Raw genomic sequence first — 14,796 nt, 5'->3', positions numbered from 1 at the left:
ATGGATGAACAGTGAACACTTTTGGTTGCTCTCAAGCCACTGCCAAACTCGGAGTGTTTCCAACCCTCTACCAGATATTAATCATGTATGATATTCCAAGATCTATGTGACAATAATGACATAGTTCAAGAGAATCGCTGTAGAAAGCTAAGCTACACTTATAGTGATGTTTTGAGTTTTATATCGTACAGGCCTTTAGAATTGCAGACAAAGATGAATGATACTAAGAAGGAGGCAAAACAAGGTATTTGACCATGGGGATTTTTGTGAGCTGATGAGCTAACATGACCAGCTGTATCTTCCTTGGAAGTCTTACTTATCTACCAGAAGAAAAAAAAACATTTGTTGTGTGTGTGCATTAGTTATATATTGACATCACAGTATTAAGAAATGATCCCCCAAAACACAAACTCCATCCCTCTCCCAGTCAGTGAGGAATTCTCTGCTAATACTCCCATAATGATGAGTCTTTAAACTGGGAATTCTGCAGTGTTGCTTTTGGTCTTTGGGAGACATTGACGTAAGCCCTCTACATCATTTTGATTTAAGTCTAATCTAAACAGTATTTGTCAAAATCAAATTCTTTCCTTCCATCGCAAGGGTGAATCTGGGATTACGTTTTGCGTCTGAGCTTCTCTCAGAATGATGTTTTGCTTCTTGTAATCCATCTGAGGAACAAGTCTGGTTGAAGATGCCAAACAGACATGGAGCGAGTCAGCATTTGAAAATTTAAATGTTCCCCCCTGTTTGATACAGAGGGTCAGTTTGTGGTTTGTAATGATTTCCAGAGATGGTACAATTATGCTGTGTCTTCTTCTGGGGTTTATGTGTGTTTTGTAGTGGTGTTATAGTGTAGATGTAGCAAAAAAAGCATTTCCCCCTCAGGTTGGACTGTTTTCCAGCTTTGCTTCCCAGTCAAAAAGCCGTAGTACTCTCTGTATCGTTCTATCATGACCAACATGTTGCATTGTTCTCTCAAGCCGTAATAATACAACTGCTAATATCACCATTTCTCTCCATTTTCTTGTCTTGTCTTTTGAGAACGCTCCCTGATAAACTTGCCATCTTTTCCCTCTGACTAACCTCAGAAGGAAGGAAAATACCACACAGTCATTCCCCTCATTAGTTGGACCATTTTGCCTGGTGAACCACAATGGAGCTCAGTACAACAGAGCCGTGCATGAAGGCATTTGACCACAGACCCGAAGACAGCTCAGTTTGGAGGAAAAGAAATGGAGGCAGGGAAATGGAGTGAGAACAAAATAGAGACAAAAGAGTGAGGAGATTCTTCCCTAACATGGCGAGTGAGGAAGGACAGTCACTGAGCTGAGTGGTTGCTCTTTACCCAGCTGACTGACTGGGCCATCATGCCTCAGTACTAAAGCCCATGGAAGAGGACAAATGAAGACAATGAGATTTTTTATTGGTTTATATCCAACATCCGTGGAATCTTTGACTGTCGAAACAGGAATTTACTAAATGTCCTATAGCTGCTTTGAACATCTGATAATTTCCCTCTCAAAATATATTTCCCGACAAAGACTTTTTACTTTTAAAATCTCTTATAATTTTTCAAGAAGCGTCTTTTACCAGGGAAACAAAAAGAGGGACATTTGGCATTATTGGACACATCTCTTCCTCTTCTGCTCCCACATGGACAAAGGTTGGAGCCATATGCTCATTTTGCAGGCCGTCCAGCAGGGGATTAAAATATTTCATAACTGCCATCATGATGTAAATCCAGAGCCATGTCAGAGCCTCTGTGCGCCGGCTGACTGGATCATTACATGGAGCACATTGTGATTAGATCAGCTGATTCTTAAGGAGACACAAGCTGCTCATTCCTTTGGCCTGGCAACGCTTTCATGTTTACTTATATAAGGCTGCAAGTCCATATGGCGCAAATAAACATGATCTGATGACTGGTGTAATAACCTCTCTCTGTTTTTTTCTTCTTCCAGGACGTCAGCTATTGGGTGCAGGTCCACAGGTTGGAACATGGAGATGGGGGCATTTTGGACCTGGATGATATGTTGTGTGACGTAGTGGACGACAAAGACAGGGTAAGTTTGTGTGTTTGTTTGTAAAATGGAGAGAAGTGATATATTGCATATTTTATTCATTTGTTTGTTCTCCAGTCTCTTTCCATTCACCTTTTCTTTGTGCAAAAGCACCTTTGATGGTATCTGATACAGCCCGACTGACTTATCAGTTTGTCATAATATCAGCTGATAGAAGCCTTTCACAGACATATTGATATTGGTGTTCATTTTATCAATTCAAATTCTATATATTTGGTTGTATTTGTGTTTTCTTTTTCATTTAAAGTTTATGATTGAACTGTAATATATCAAGCCTCAATTACATTTTTTTGTCACAAGGGTTTGATAACATTTTAGGAATAATTGCCAACTTTTTTCATATGTGTGTATACACTCCCTAATATCTGTACCGGTCGGGCTCTAGTATTCGACCTCTGAATCTTTGAGGTAAATCTCTGGCAGCACTACAGAGAGCTTCACTGCATGAGCTCATGATTACACCTGCCTGCTTTTACGGTCTCGTGATTACTACGACATTACAAAACATTAAGCTGCTACTGCACACCACCATGTTCTCTGTTTAATCACTGCAACCTGTTGGCACCTCTCCACAGCTTTCATATCTGTGGAAGGTAGAATGATACAGTGTCGTCTGCTGTGTTCACTTTGAAGTGTGTCCGTGTTTTAAAAGTTTGCAAGTATAAGAGTGTGTGGGCAAAATCTCTTCAGAAGCAGCGTGATGCCACACAGCCCACCCCCACCCACTAGAGCAGCTGGAAATGATTACCCACAGTCCCACTGCATCCTTCCCATGGGAACAGTGTTGACTACACCTGAGTCACTCGCTCTGCGGCTTTAATGTTGGGCCAGTTAATGAGCTGTACCCCCTCTTTGTGTCTGTGTAAGTGGGAAATGGTTTAAATGATTATTTTGAACCAGTTTAATGAAGTGAATGGTGGGTGACAGTGCGCTGTTTGCTCCAATTTACTCCACAGTGAATAAAAACATGGTTGCTAACTTGAAATGATCTTCTCACAAAACTAAAAGGAAAAAGTTGTACAAGCACAAAGACAATTGAGGTCACTTTTTGCGGTGGTCATTTCTAGTGTACACCAGCCATGGTGGATATGTGTCAACACACACTGCTTCACATACAGCTGACAGCACAGGTTCAATGGATGTCATTTCATTAGGGTTGTGTTTTGTCCTCTCTACATCAAAAGACACTGACCCCGACGTGATTTGAACACGCAACCTTCTGATCTGGAGTCAGACGCGCTACCGTTGCGCCACAAGGTCTCTCACCTGTGCATGTTCTCTGACCTCAGCTGACATCACATTGGTTACAGAGCAGAACTATTCCTGTCTTTTCCCTCTGATTAAAACATAGAGTCAGATTTGCACAGTTCGGGCCTGTACAGCTGTAGTTTAGCAGCATACACTGTTGTTTTTGGAACTTACAGGCAAGCACCTCACCATTGTCTTGCTTTTTTGAAGTTACTTCCCTTGTAGTAGTGAGATAAGCAGGGAGCTAGGTAGATTTCATTGTTGCTCATTCCTGAAACATCAGTCAAAATAACCAACGGCCAAGATAATATCACAATTGAGCTGATTAAACTGCCAGATCAAAACATTGCATCAAGTCTGAGCACAGTTTTATATTGTAGGGAAAGAAATATAATGATCTGTAGGTTGACGTCATACGGCTTACAGAGCAAAAGTATCCCAACTGTTATCATCTTCCTGTCTTTCTGTGTAACAGATATCCACGTTAACAAAAATCCTCAAATGAACAGCACAAAGATGTCGCTAGATTTTAACAGACAGCTTTTTTATTCCAATCTTTTGTACACTGTAGTGAATCCTGATTTGACAGGTTTGACATGGATCATTTATCCACAGTGGTCTCATCACTTCACAGATAACTAAGCTTCATCATAATGTATTCCTGAAAGTGGTGATGAAACGTTCAGGTTTGAAATGAAAGTGCCATCTTCGATTCCTATCTCCTGATGTCTGACGTCTGCTGTGATCTTGTGAAATCTGAAAACATATCCTGTGTGTGTTTTCACACTGAACAGCACAGCTCTGAGATTTGGAGCAGTTCACTGAGCTGTGTGTTGATTTGAGCTGTTGGTCTGCATGGCTGAAAATTATAGATGCTCTCTGACTTTGTATGCGTGCATGTGCATCCACACACCTTATGATGCCTGTATGGTAGGTGCCATGGTTACGCACCAGGTGGGATCAGTGGTGAGAGCAATTGTTTTGCACCTGCTGTCTGAAACACTTTCTCTCATCTCATTTTAACTATTTTTTTCTCATCTGCTCTCATCATCTATCTTCTGTAATCGTTTTGAGTAAAGAAAGGAAGGAAGGAAGTAGGAAATGGGAAGGAAAGGATCGAAAGGAAGAAAGGAAGCAATAGAAAGAAAGAAATAGGAAGGAAGGAATAAATAAAAAAGAAGGAAGGAAATAATCTAAATGAAAACAGCAATCTGACACATACATGTAGGCCTTATACTGTATATTTTCATTTTATCCATCTGATGCTGTGAATACCTGCTCCCCCTTGTGGTTGACTGGCCTCATTACATTTCTTATCAGAGTATTTAATTCCATTGCTCTGATAACATTTAACATTCTTGTTAGACCAAATAAGAGGCCCAATAACAGTTTATTTTTCTTTATTTTTCTTATAAATCCCATCAGTGTAGTTGTATATTGACTTTTAAAAGCTTATTCTACTGCTCTTTATACCTTATACATAACAAACCCTCAACAATACCAGTCAGTGTAAAAACAAACAGAAACCCTCTGGTTACAAGACAGACCTACCGTAGTTAAACTTCTGAGAGTTGCAGTGAATGGCAGCTCAGCTGAATGTGGGCTGGAACAGTTCACTTTACACCAGCAGAGCAGCCATCTGTCTGTGCTTGTTATCTCAGAGTGTGGGTGTTTGCCTTTTTTATGTGTATATAGTTGTAGTAGTAAATCCAGTCTGTCCAGTTCTTTGAATCAGTCACTGCCTCCATCCATGTTTTACTATCTAATCTACCAACCGACACAACGGCCTCCACTCAGCTTAACCAGGCCTAATCATTTTAACCCATACCCATAAAGGACAACATATGGCTTTTATTGTTATGGACATAGTGTTTCCACAGTGGGAGTGTGAAGATTCTCTACCAGGGGTCGGATCATATCTTTGTATCACAGTTTCTATCTCAGTTTCAGAATCGTCACACATTTTTTCCACAAACTTTCGGGGCCTGTGCTTGACCTAATGCTGGTATTTTTTTCAATGGTCTTTGGTGATCTCATAGATAAAATGTACCCAGGCTTCTTACTTTTACATGGTTAAAACATAAAACGATTTTCTTCTTACCTGAATGTGGCTTATTTTATTTTTGACTTGTGTTTTTTTCACTTTCCTGTGTGGTTTCTTGTATTGTTGACAGCCTTGAGCAGAATCTAGTATTTAAGCTACCTATTACATAATGTGAAGTAAAGAATCCATTTAGCCGACACAATATCTTGTCACTTTTAATACAGTAATTTCAAAAGCATTTAAAGTATCCATTGGTGCCGCATTATTCAGCAGTATTCAAAAAACGCTATTGCTATTTATATATTGTTAATTCATTGTTGTTCTGTTATTTGTTGGTCGAGCTGAAAGAGTTTGCTGTACTTGTGTAGTTGATCCACATGTTGTCAGTTTCATCCCCACACATGCGAGACAAACTCTTTTGCATCTGTCTCAATTAGCTTACACTCAAACTTGCTGTTTTGTGTGCGTTCATATACTGACAAGTATGGCAACAAGCTGTGTACTATTGGTTTCTGCATGGTGCACTCAAAACGATACAAAAGTTGAGTGTAAATTGATGGAAGGGGGATGGAGCACCAATGTGTTTTTAAATTAGTGAGAATGATGGAAGGAGGAGACGTCATGTTATTTCCATTTTGCATGAAACAAGGGACACACACAGAAAGTTAAATGCTCATTCTTAAAGGGATAGTTCACCAAAAAAAAAACGGAGCATTGCAGCCAAATCCAATACAATTGAAGTAACTGGGGACACATTCTTCAAACGTGAAATGACAACAGAAAAAGTCTCCAAACTGCTCTTGTGCTGTCATCCAAGTGTCCGTAAGCCCCGACATTCGAATTCGACTCGAAACAGCTTCATTTACACCACGTTATTAGCCGGAGAGGGCTGTTGTAATTCACACATGATTAGCATACTGATTAGCATACTGACTCACTGATTGCTTCACACAGCTGATGGATCATTTGGAGTGTGTGTGGTCCTCTTTACCTCAAAATACACTGACCCCGACGTGATTTGAACACGCAACCTTCTGATCTGGAGTCAGACGCGCTACCATTGCGCCACGAGGTCTCACGCTTGAGCTGGTTCTCTGACCTACATCACATCATCATCATGGCAGAGCAGAACTATTCCAACCGTTTGGCTTCCCATCTTTCCCTTTGATTAAAGAAAAATGTAGTATTCCAGATTTGCTCAGTTCAGGCCCTGTACCGTGCAAACTATCATATCCTGTGAATGTCTGCCTGTGCAGCTGTAATTTAGCAGCACACACAGTTGTTATCGCAGCTTTTAGGAAAACACCTCGCCATTGTCTTGCTTTTGTGAAGTTACGTGCTTGGCACCGGAGAGATATAGTGAGGTAGATTACAGTTTAGATTATTTCTGCAACATTAGTCAAAACAGCCATCGGCCAAGATAATATCACAATTGAGATGAGTAAACTTTCAGATCAAACCATTTCATCAAGTCTGAGCACAATTTAAATTGTAGGGAAACAAAATTAATGATCTCAACTCAATGTCAAACTGTGGTTTCAACAAGTAAAACTCTTCTACCCAAAACAAAGTAAAAGACGTGTTTACAGTGTCATGGAAGAATCAGTGCTACTGTCTGAACAGGATCGACTAACCACTCACCTTTAGGCCATGATGAGGTATTTCATAAACAAAATGTCACATTGACATTCACCTGCTGGAAACAGTAGCAACAGCAGAGACATTATTTTTTTTAAGGATTTTTTTCCACTTCACTTTTCCATCAAAGGGAAAAATGAGTAAAATTCAGACAGTGCAGCCCCGTCTCACAAGTCATCACATCAGACATCATCAGTACTGATAGTATACTTCACCACACATACAGTAAACAGGATGGTACTGTATAATAAGCTCTGTCACTGACACTGTTCTGTGCAAATGAAGATCTCATATCTACTGTGTGTCACTGCAGTAACGAGGAAAGAAAACAGAGCAGCGGGGAGTTAATAACTACTGTTTTCCCTTTGCAAGTTTCTGTCATTAAGCACGTTTCAGTCCCACAGTTGGGAGCATCCAAACTGTTAAAATCTGGCCGTGGTTCAGCAGTTGGATTTATCATGCTGTGATTCATTTTCAGTCACAGAGCTGCGTGTTGCAGCCTGTTTGTCTCTGCTCCACAGATATTCACATCCATGATCTCACCTCTTTTTTAACTGCACAACAAATATGGGAGTGTGTATTTGTTGAGTTGAGGTTTGGTTTGTGTTGATCTTCTAATGTGAAGTTTAACTCTATGTCTACTTTTCTTTTCTGATGAGTGCTGATTGTTTTGGGTGCATATTTGCTCAGATCACAGTTACTTGTAAATTCAGCCCAGGTCATTTTACTTCCGTCCATGATGTCCTAAAACTGTTTAGAGCTTTACGTCTTTTACTTGTAATGTAATATTAGCTTATGTTGGAGTGTTAGTCTATAGCCTTTCAGGTGGCTGTTGATATTTTGCATTTAGTATATTCAGTTGTCACAAGCTTTTTGGTACACTGCTGCCACCAACTGGACTGAAGTGGGAAGTGGTAGATTAGTGTAGGAGCAGCTCATTTGGGGTTTTATCTGGAAAGACAATATCTGAACATTATTTAAGCGACATTATTTAAATCTAGACAAATCTAGAAAGTGCATTTCTTTCTTACAAACTCAGGATGTATCTCTTCTCTCTTCTGCTGATGAGCTTGTTGTGCAATGGTCGTGTTTTTGACTCATCATCAGAGGGTTGATTTACCAAATCACCTTAGTTATTTAAGATGCTTTTCATTTGACTGTAGCATTATTGATGGTTCCACGTTGGCCTGGTTTGACCAAAACTATACAGATGAATACTGGACAAACTAGTGATGAATCCATCTCTCTGTCTATATATCACTGCTGCTGTTAAATTATTTTTTATTATTATTTCACAGGGACAAACTGTAGAGTTTGCATTTAATCATTTTGGCTGACAAGTATGCATATTCTGACCACCTATTTATTTGTATGTTGACAGCACATTATGCTTTTGCATTTTGAGATTAGTTCCTATTAAACACTATTGAAGTTTATTTAAGTATTTTGGTACACCTGGCATGGGGCCAGACATAGTATTGAAAGAGGGATTTCATTCTGGCATGTTAATTGGAATTTAACATTTTGTTTTGTCGTGTATCCCCCATGTGTCCACATGAGGAGAGGACAAGGCACCAGAGTAAAAAACATCACACTGGCTATTTGATGAATTCAATTAAAAAATAGATGAAATATTCCTGCTAATACTGTATTAAAAAAAGTTCCAAAATTGCTTTATTAAAGTTACTGACTAACTATTCTATGAAACAGCCGCTTCATATGAGCCCACTGTGGTTCATGATTTATTTTTATGAGTAAAAACATGTAAAAAAAGATCTTTCCCTCTGTTTTTTTTCACAACTGGCTCTCTGTGCGAAGCTGATGCATGGTGTGCACATACATAATAGTTATTGCAACTCCCCGCCTCTACAATTAGCCTTTTAAGTCTTTAGCAGGGCTGAATGAGCCCCGTGGCAAGAGAAGTAACGTCATACAAATACTTCAGTTAATCTAGTGACGAGGAAGACGATGGAAACATAGAGCAGAAAGCCTGAGGTTAGTCTTTAGAAAATTCATTCAGTGTGAAAAAAACTTATAGCTGTGTAATGACTGAGAATGGCTGTGATACGGACGCTTCATCCATATAACCAGATGGCAATAAGGCAATTAAAATGACTCCTGGTTAGATAATGGCCCGAGCTAAGGAAACCACAATATGCTTTGGAATGAGTCTATAATGCAATGAAATGGGCGTGATATGGGCAATTAGATCTAATAAGATTAAACTTTAATGGTCATTGCAGTTTGGGCTTTTGATGGATTGGACTTATTTGTCTGATCTTAGTGCGACGTAGCAGTTGATCTCACTGGAGAAGAGAACAGGCGGAAGGTTTTTTCTGGAGTCTGTGCGTCTGTTGGAAATTCAGTGTAAACGTTGCGCTCTCCTCCCATGATGTTCAGTCACACTACTCATGCTTAAAATGTTTATTTCAGCAGCAGTAGTTTTTTGAGTTGAATACGTTGATAAAATGGCGCATGTCAAGGTGCATTATCATTCTGGTGATGACTAGTGCTTTGTTTCCTCCTCACTTCCAAAAGTATTAACCCTGTACACTTGCTTGAGCCTCATCCAGCTTCTCGGCTTGCTTAGTGTGCAAGTTGGTGTCTGGATATTTTGTCCGAAGGGACCTTGATAACAAATAAGTGAGACTGATTAGCTGGGTCCCCAGAGTGCGTGTAGTCTGGATCTCCCTCATTAACAGAGGTGAGCTAAAGCAAATCCGTCCCCTGGGTTTAATGATTGAGGGGATGAAGGGTGAATTCTCACGGGTGATCGACAGAGAAATCTCATTCTACCAGAACCTGAATCACCTGAATCAGCTCTTCAGTGTTGTGTGTTTTCACAGCAGGTGCATGCTGCATGGACATGAAGCCTGATGGATGCTGCAGTGACACTTGTCCACCACAGTGAGGCACTCAAGCCCAAGTTATAGCAACCTGCAGAAGCACCTGTATTGTATCTGCTGCATAGAAAATTTATTTTTGTTAGAAATTATTATTTAACCTCTGAATTACAGACACATGTCATTTATGTGGGGGAAAATACCAAATGTAGAAGGTGAACTGAACCGACTGCCTCTTACATGTGCTAATATGGTCTGTGTATAATGAGTAGTACATCCATAGCTCCTGTGGTTGAGCTCCTTGAACAATTGGCATTTTCTTGGCCCCTGAAGTTGGCATTGCCATGGCAACGGCGGTCGGGTGCCAACTGGGCACCTGTGTTGGGTCGAGATCAAGCCGTGAGTGAAATTAGCCAAGGCTAAATCAGGGTACCAGCAGCTGCCCCCTGGTACCAGAACACTGCCGGGGGAAATCAAAGACTAATTACTGTGTTTGTCTGTGTGTGTGTGTGTGCGCATGTGTTTGCGTATATGTATATTTGTGTGAATGCAGCTTCTTTTGGCACAGATTGAAGACTATTGTGTCTGGTTGTCTGTCTCTCACCATCATCACTCCGACAGTGTTATGCGCTCACCGTACACATCGTGGATTTATTCGGTATTTCCTGCACATCTCTACAACCCGCTGGCATGAGTTATCTGCCTTGTGAAGTACTTCCTGAATATTTTAATGGATCCATAGAGCCTTTTTTGCAGTACAGTATGATAAAGTCTGAGTAAGTAAAAACCATCAAAACGTTCTTACATCTTTGGATTCTGCTAATGCAGGCGTTCTCAGACTTTGTCTGGCATGTCCCTGTTCACACTGCCCAACCTACCAGTTTTTATCAATCACTAAACATGATAGGGGAAGGAACTAATAAAAAGGTGCATGTTGAATATCTGTGAAATAATAGTCAGCACGATAGAACCAGCAAATTCTTGCTTTATTTTCTCCTACATAAATATAATTCATTAATTTCTGTATTAAAGTTAGCAATTTGCATTGGTTAATTGGAGCAAGAACACATTATTAAATAAAGTGATTTTTGTGAAGCAAGTTACTTTTATTAATAAACTCCCATTGAACTACAATCATCATAACCTGTCTGCTAAGCAGAGACTGTAAATGAGGATGGACAACTCCAGTTCCTCCCAATGTACAAAAATGAAGCCAATATATCCTGGATATGGGTGCCGCCCTGTTGCCCTGATGTCGTTTGATGCCAGAGTCTGCACAGTAGTGATCGTGGAGTGGAGCTGTTATATTGAGGTCACACTGAGACATCAACCAACTAAATGCAAACCAGTCATAAGAGTCAATCACCTGCTTTTTATATCATTAAATAAGTAATCAAAATCAATTTATCAGTAACTTGAACACTTGAAAATACATAATTGTGATAAGAATATAAAATGACAGTGGTTTCGTTTAGACTTTTTACTTTAGTCCATGTCCCATCATAATTTGGCTAGCCACCAGGGGGCGGTCTAGATGTTTTGGCTTAACTCTTGGTAGCTGTCATGTCATCTACTTTACATACAGTCTTCTGGTCACAGCAGGGTATAGTTTACCCATGCAGGGATAGGGGAAGAACGTGCACGCAAGCACGCATGTCTGAACCCAGCATGGAGAATATTAAAGAGCTCCCTGATAAATGAGACATCACACTCATATGTTCACACCGGAGCGTACACACGAACGCAGAGCCAGAGTCACACATGCCTACACAAAGAGTATATCCTGACAGATGCACACCCTGCTGTAGTCAGCTGTAATTAGCCTGTAAGGACCAGAGTCGGCTCTGCAGACTAAGTGCTGTAACAGAATTTATCCTCACTTCCGATGCTGTGCCTCGAGGTTTGCAGGCGGCAACAAGCACTTTTTCATTTAATTTTCCTATGGGGCTTTAGATTTATTGTCTGTTGCTGCTTGTTTATTAGGCTCCTAGTTTTTGAACTTCACTTACCTGGGGTAGATTTGTTCAGCACTGTTGTTCTTTTTTCAGCAAATCCCTCCTTCCCACTTATGTAGTTATAATCCCTCACTGTGGGGAGCTGGTCAGTGTAACTGCTCTAGAGAACCACAGATCTTTATTGTTTGTAATTCCATAGTGTGTTGGTCAGTGCACTCTTGTGTTTTACATGAAATACTTACTGTTACTCTAAGTAACTTTTTGAAGTGCACCCTTAACCCAATAGAAATACAACATGTTTACTTCCAGGTTTTATTTCTCCATGCACTCTAAACACAAGCTACATATATTGTGTTAGCAAAGTATGTAACATTATTGTTATGTATTTCTTTTGGCTGCAAACACATTTTAATAATTTCATAGCTTTCTGCCAGGAAGTCTTTAGGATGTCAAGTGGGCAGGTTGTGGTCCATGAATGGGTTAAACACAGGATTGCCACCTGGGAGACCAATGTTCAAATTCAGCTCTATTTTTTTCACTACACTTATTATTTTCTGGATTTTCTTTAGTTTTATTTTATATCTAAGAGGAAGGCTGTTATGTGTTTTGTATTCTTGTGTTTATTGCCCCTCTTTTGCTGTTGTGCTATAAAAATGCAAATACAAAGTTATTTTAAATAATGTACAATAAAACCATGACAAAACGTTTTTTTACACATACCTCTCGGGGCTCCTGTAGGTTAGAGTGCTGTGTGTATAGACAGTCTGAGGGTGATAGTCTGGAACAAAGGTCACCAGACAGCCCTGAACATTGAGCATGACCACCTGCTGAAGCTACTGATGTAGACCTCCTGAGCCACACGTATAGATGACACTGAACCATTCTTGTCGACAAAACCACAGCTTCGGCTCTATAGCATATGCATTGTGACATATGCATCCCTGTGCCTGGGGTAAGAACGATGTAACTTCACATTGCAAAGCAGCAGGCGACTCTTCCATCTTCTGCTGCGGTTTCCTTTAAAACGGGTGAAATCAGGTCATGTCACCAAGTGTTTCTTTCAGCTCCAAGGCAACCCAGCTAGTCACGTAGGTGTCTTTGATTTCTCCTCCATGACAGCTCCCCTACAGGAAGAGATTTCTGCCGACGCGCCAAATTGCTACTGACATGGCGACGACTCGCCGGAACACTGTCTGGAAATGCCAGAGTGTTTAACCAGAGCTGTGGATAGACAGTGCCAAAATGAGAAAAAGTGGAAGGACCCCACACAGAAAGAAAGAAAGTTTAGATATTAACATGTAAAAACAATCATACACACGCTATAGTGGAGATGTACACTATCATCCTCATATTGTGCATGTGTGTGTCATGCAAGAGGATGTTTGTCCTGGTTGACAGCTGTCAGGACTGCTTTGGTTCCAGTGTCTGGATACTTTGCCAAACGAGCCTATTATCTGCAGCGGTGGGGTCCTGAGGAGGGGCCTGGTGTTGCCCCTCGGGGGTGGATTTGGGTCAGCCGCCACAAGACAGGCCTTAAACTGACGTGACAGATACAGGCCCCCTGCTGAGATCCCGCCGCCCTTCCAAAGACCCCCAGAGGGATGTACCTATGAGCACTAAGATAACAAAGGACAGGAGGCATCAGACTGAGAGACACGGGATGAGATGTCGCCCTGGTTTCCAATTGGAAACTGAATGAGTTTCCTTATGTGTCTTTATCATTATGTGTCATAATGTGGCTGCAGTTAGATTCCAGAGGAAGGAATCTCCTCATGAGGGTCTTCCCCACCTCGCCTCATGGGGGCAACAGTGCATTCTCCATGTGGCTCCAAACTACGACCGTCTGCTTGGAAATTTCTTCTAAGAAAATCAAAGAAGTGCAGCCTTAAACAGAAAACTTCAATCTACCATCAATTGCTTATTCTTTTGAATATAGACCAATTTCTCTCTCACCCTACTGCCTCTCAGCTCCTTGTTAAACCAAGCGAGTGGCTCTTCTGCATGACAAGTATCCCGGTGTAGCTTTTGTCTCTAGAGTCTCCAGACCATGAGTGGCTGTTTTGTACACTTGACTACTTCCCTCAAAACCATATACAATTACCCTCACAGATCCAAAGTCACTCCAAGGTTGTGTTTGAAAATTGGCTCTCAAATAGACTTTGAAAGGCGTTGCTCTGCTTTAAACTGGGTCAATTTATTACAGGGGATGTGATATACGCCAGGCTATTTGGGTTATTGATTGGGTTTAAATATTGTAGTAATTAGCATAGCTGTGAACAACGCTAATAGAAGAAGGATTTGGTGAAAAAGACTTCTGCATATACATGAGCAGTCAACCTGAACCCACAAAAATACATCTATTATGTGTTTAAATGTAAAGGGAAGAAAACAAGTAAATGAAGAAAGATAAATCAAGCAAGTAAGAAGCAAAGAAAAGTGGAAAATAGCAACAGAAGAATGAGTAATGCAAGAGAGAATCATGAAAGACATCCGAGTAAGGAAGGAAGGAAGCATACTGTAGGAAGGAAAGGAGAAACTGAAAGTGGAGTGCAAGCGTTGCCACAAGCTAAGCTGAGTCTGGCGTTGGCGGCTGGCGTCGTACCAAGCTGAAGTTGACTCTGGCCCAAGGAGGTAGGACGGCGGTGCCAGGGCCTGCGAAGCTAAGCCTGGTTTGGAGAGCTTCAGACAGGCATATTGTAGCAGTCAGAGAGCTGAATCCCCTCTAACACCGCGGTGCTGTGCCCTCACTGCCTCACTTCTCATGAGAAAGCGCTAAAGACCTCTTCAGATCTGCTAGAACACTGGAGGCTTACACACATGCTGAAGCACTGCATGCTTTCTCCTTGCACAGCTGGTCCATGTGCTGGTCCATGTGATGTACACGCAGTCGAAGTGCTGCAAACTTCTTTATATCAAATGCAAAAATTGTCAGTTCAAACAGCAGTTACATTTTTCGTGGCATTATTCAAGATCTTCACACAGAACGT

At 40.9% G+C, this 14,796-nt stretch overlaps 1 protein-coding gene and 2 non-coding genes across 4 annotated transcripts in view; 1 reads left to right on the top strand and 2 right to left on the bottom strand.

Moving 5' to 3' along the window:
- Nucleotides 1-14,796, top strand: part of LOC118098540 (partitioning defective 3 homolog) — a 345,845-nt gene that overhangs the window by 35,440 nt on the left and 295,609 nt on the right. For both annotated transcript variants that reach the window (XM_035142467.2, XM_035142463.2), the window contains exon 2: nucleotides 1,962-2,063. In XM_035142467.2, coding sequence (XP_034998358.1) covers nucleotides 1,962-2,063 — 102 coding nt within the window. The remainder of the gene's footprint in view (nucleotides 1-1,961; nucleotides 2,064-14,796) is intronic.
- Nucleotides 3,270-3,341, bottom strand: trnaw-cca. Its single transcript has one exon. It is a non-coding gene; the product is annotated as a tRNA-Trp (tRNA).
- On the bottom strand, nucleotides 6,377-6,448 carry trnaw-cca. Its single transcript has one exon. It is a non-coding gene; the product is annotated as a tRNA-Trp (tRNA).

The sequence above is a fragment of the Hippoglossus stenolepis genome, chromosome 19 (genome assembly GCF_022539355.2).
Source record: "Hippoglossus stenolepis isolate QCI-W04-F060 chromosome 19, HSTE1.2, whole genome shotgun sequence".
Classification (NCBI taxonomy): domain Eukaryota; kingdom Metazoa; phylum Chordata; class Actinopteri; order Pleuronectiformes; family Pleuronectidae; genus Hippoglossus; species Hippoglossus stenolepis.
Note: the sequence above shows the minus strand (reverse complement) of the source record. Positions and strands in the feature narration are given on the sequence as shown.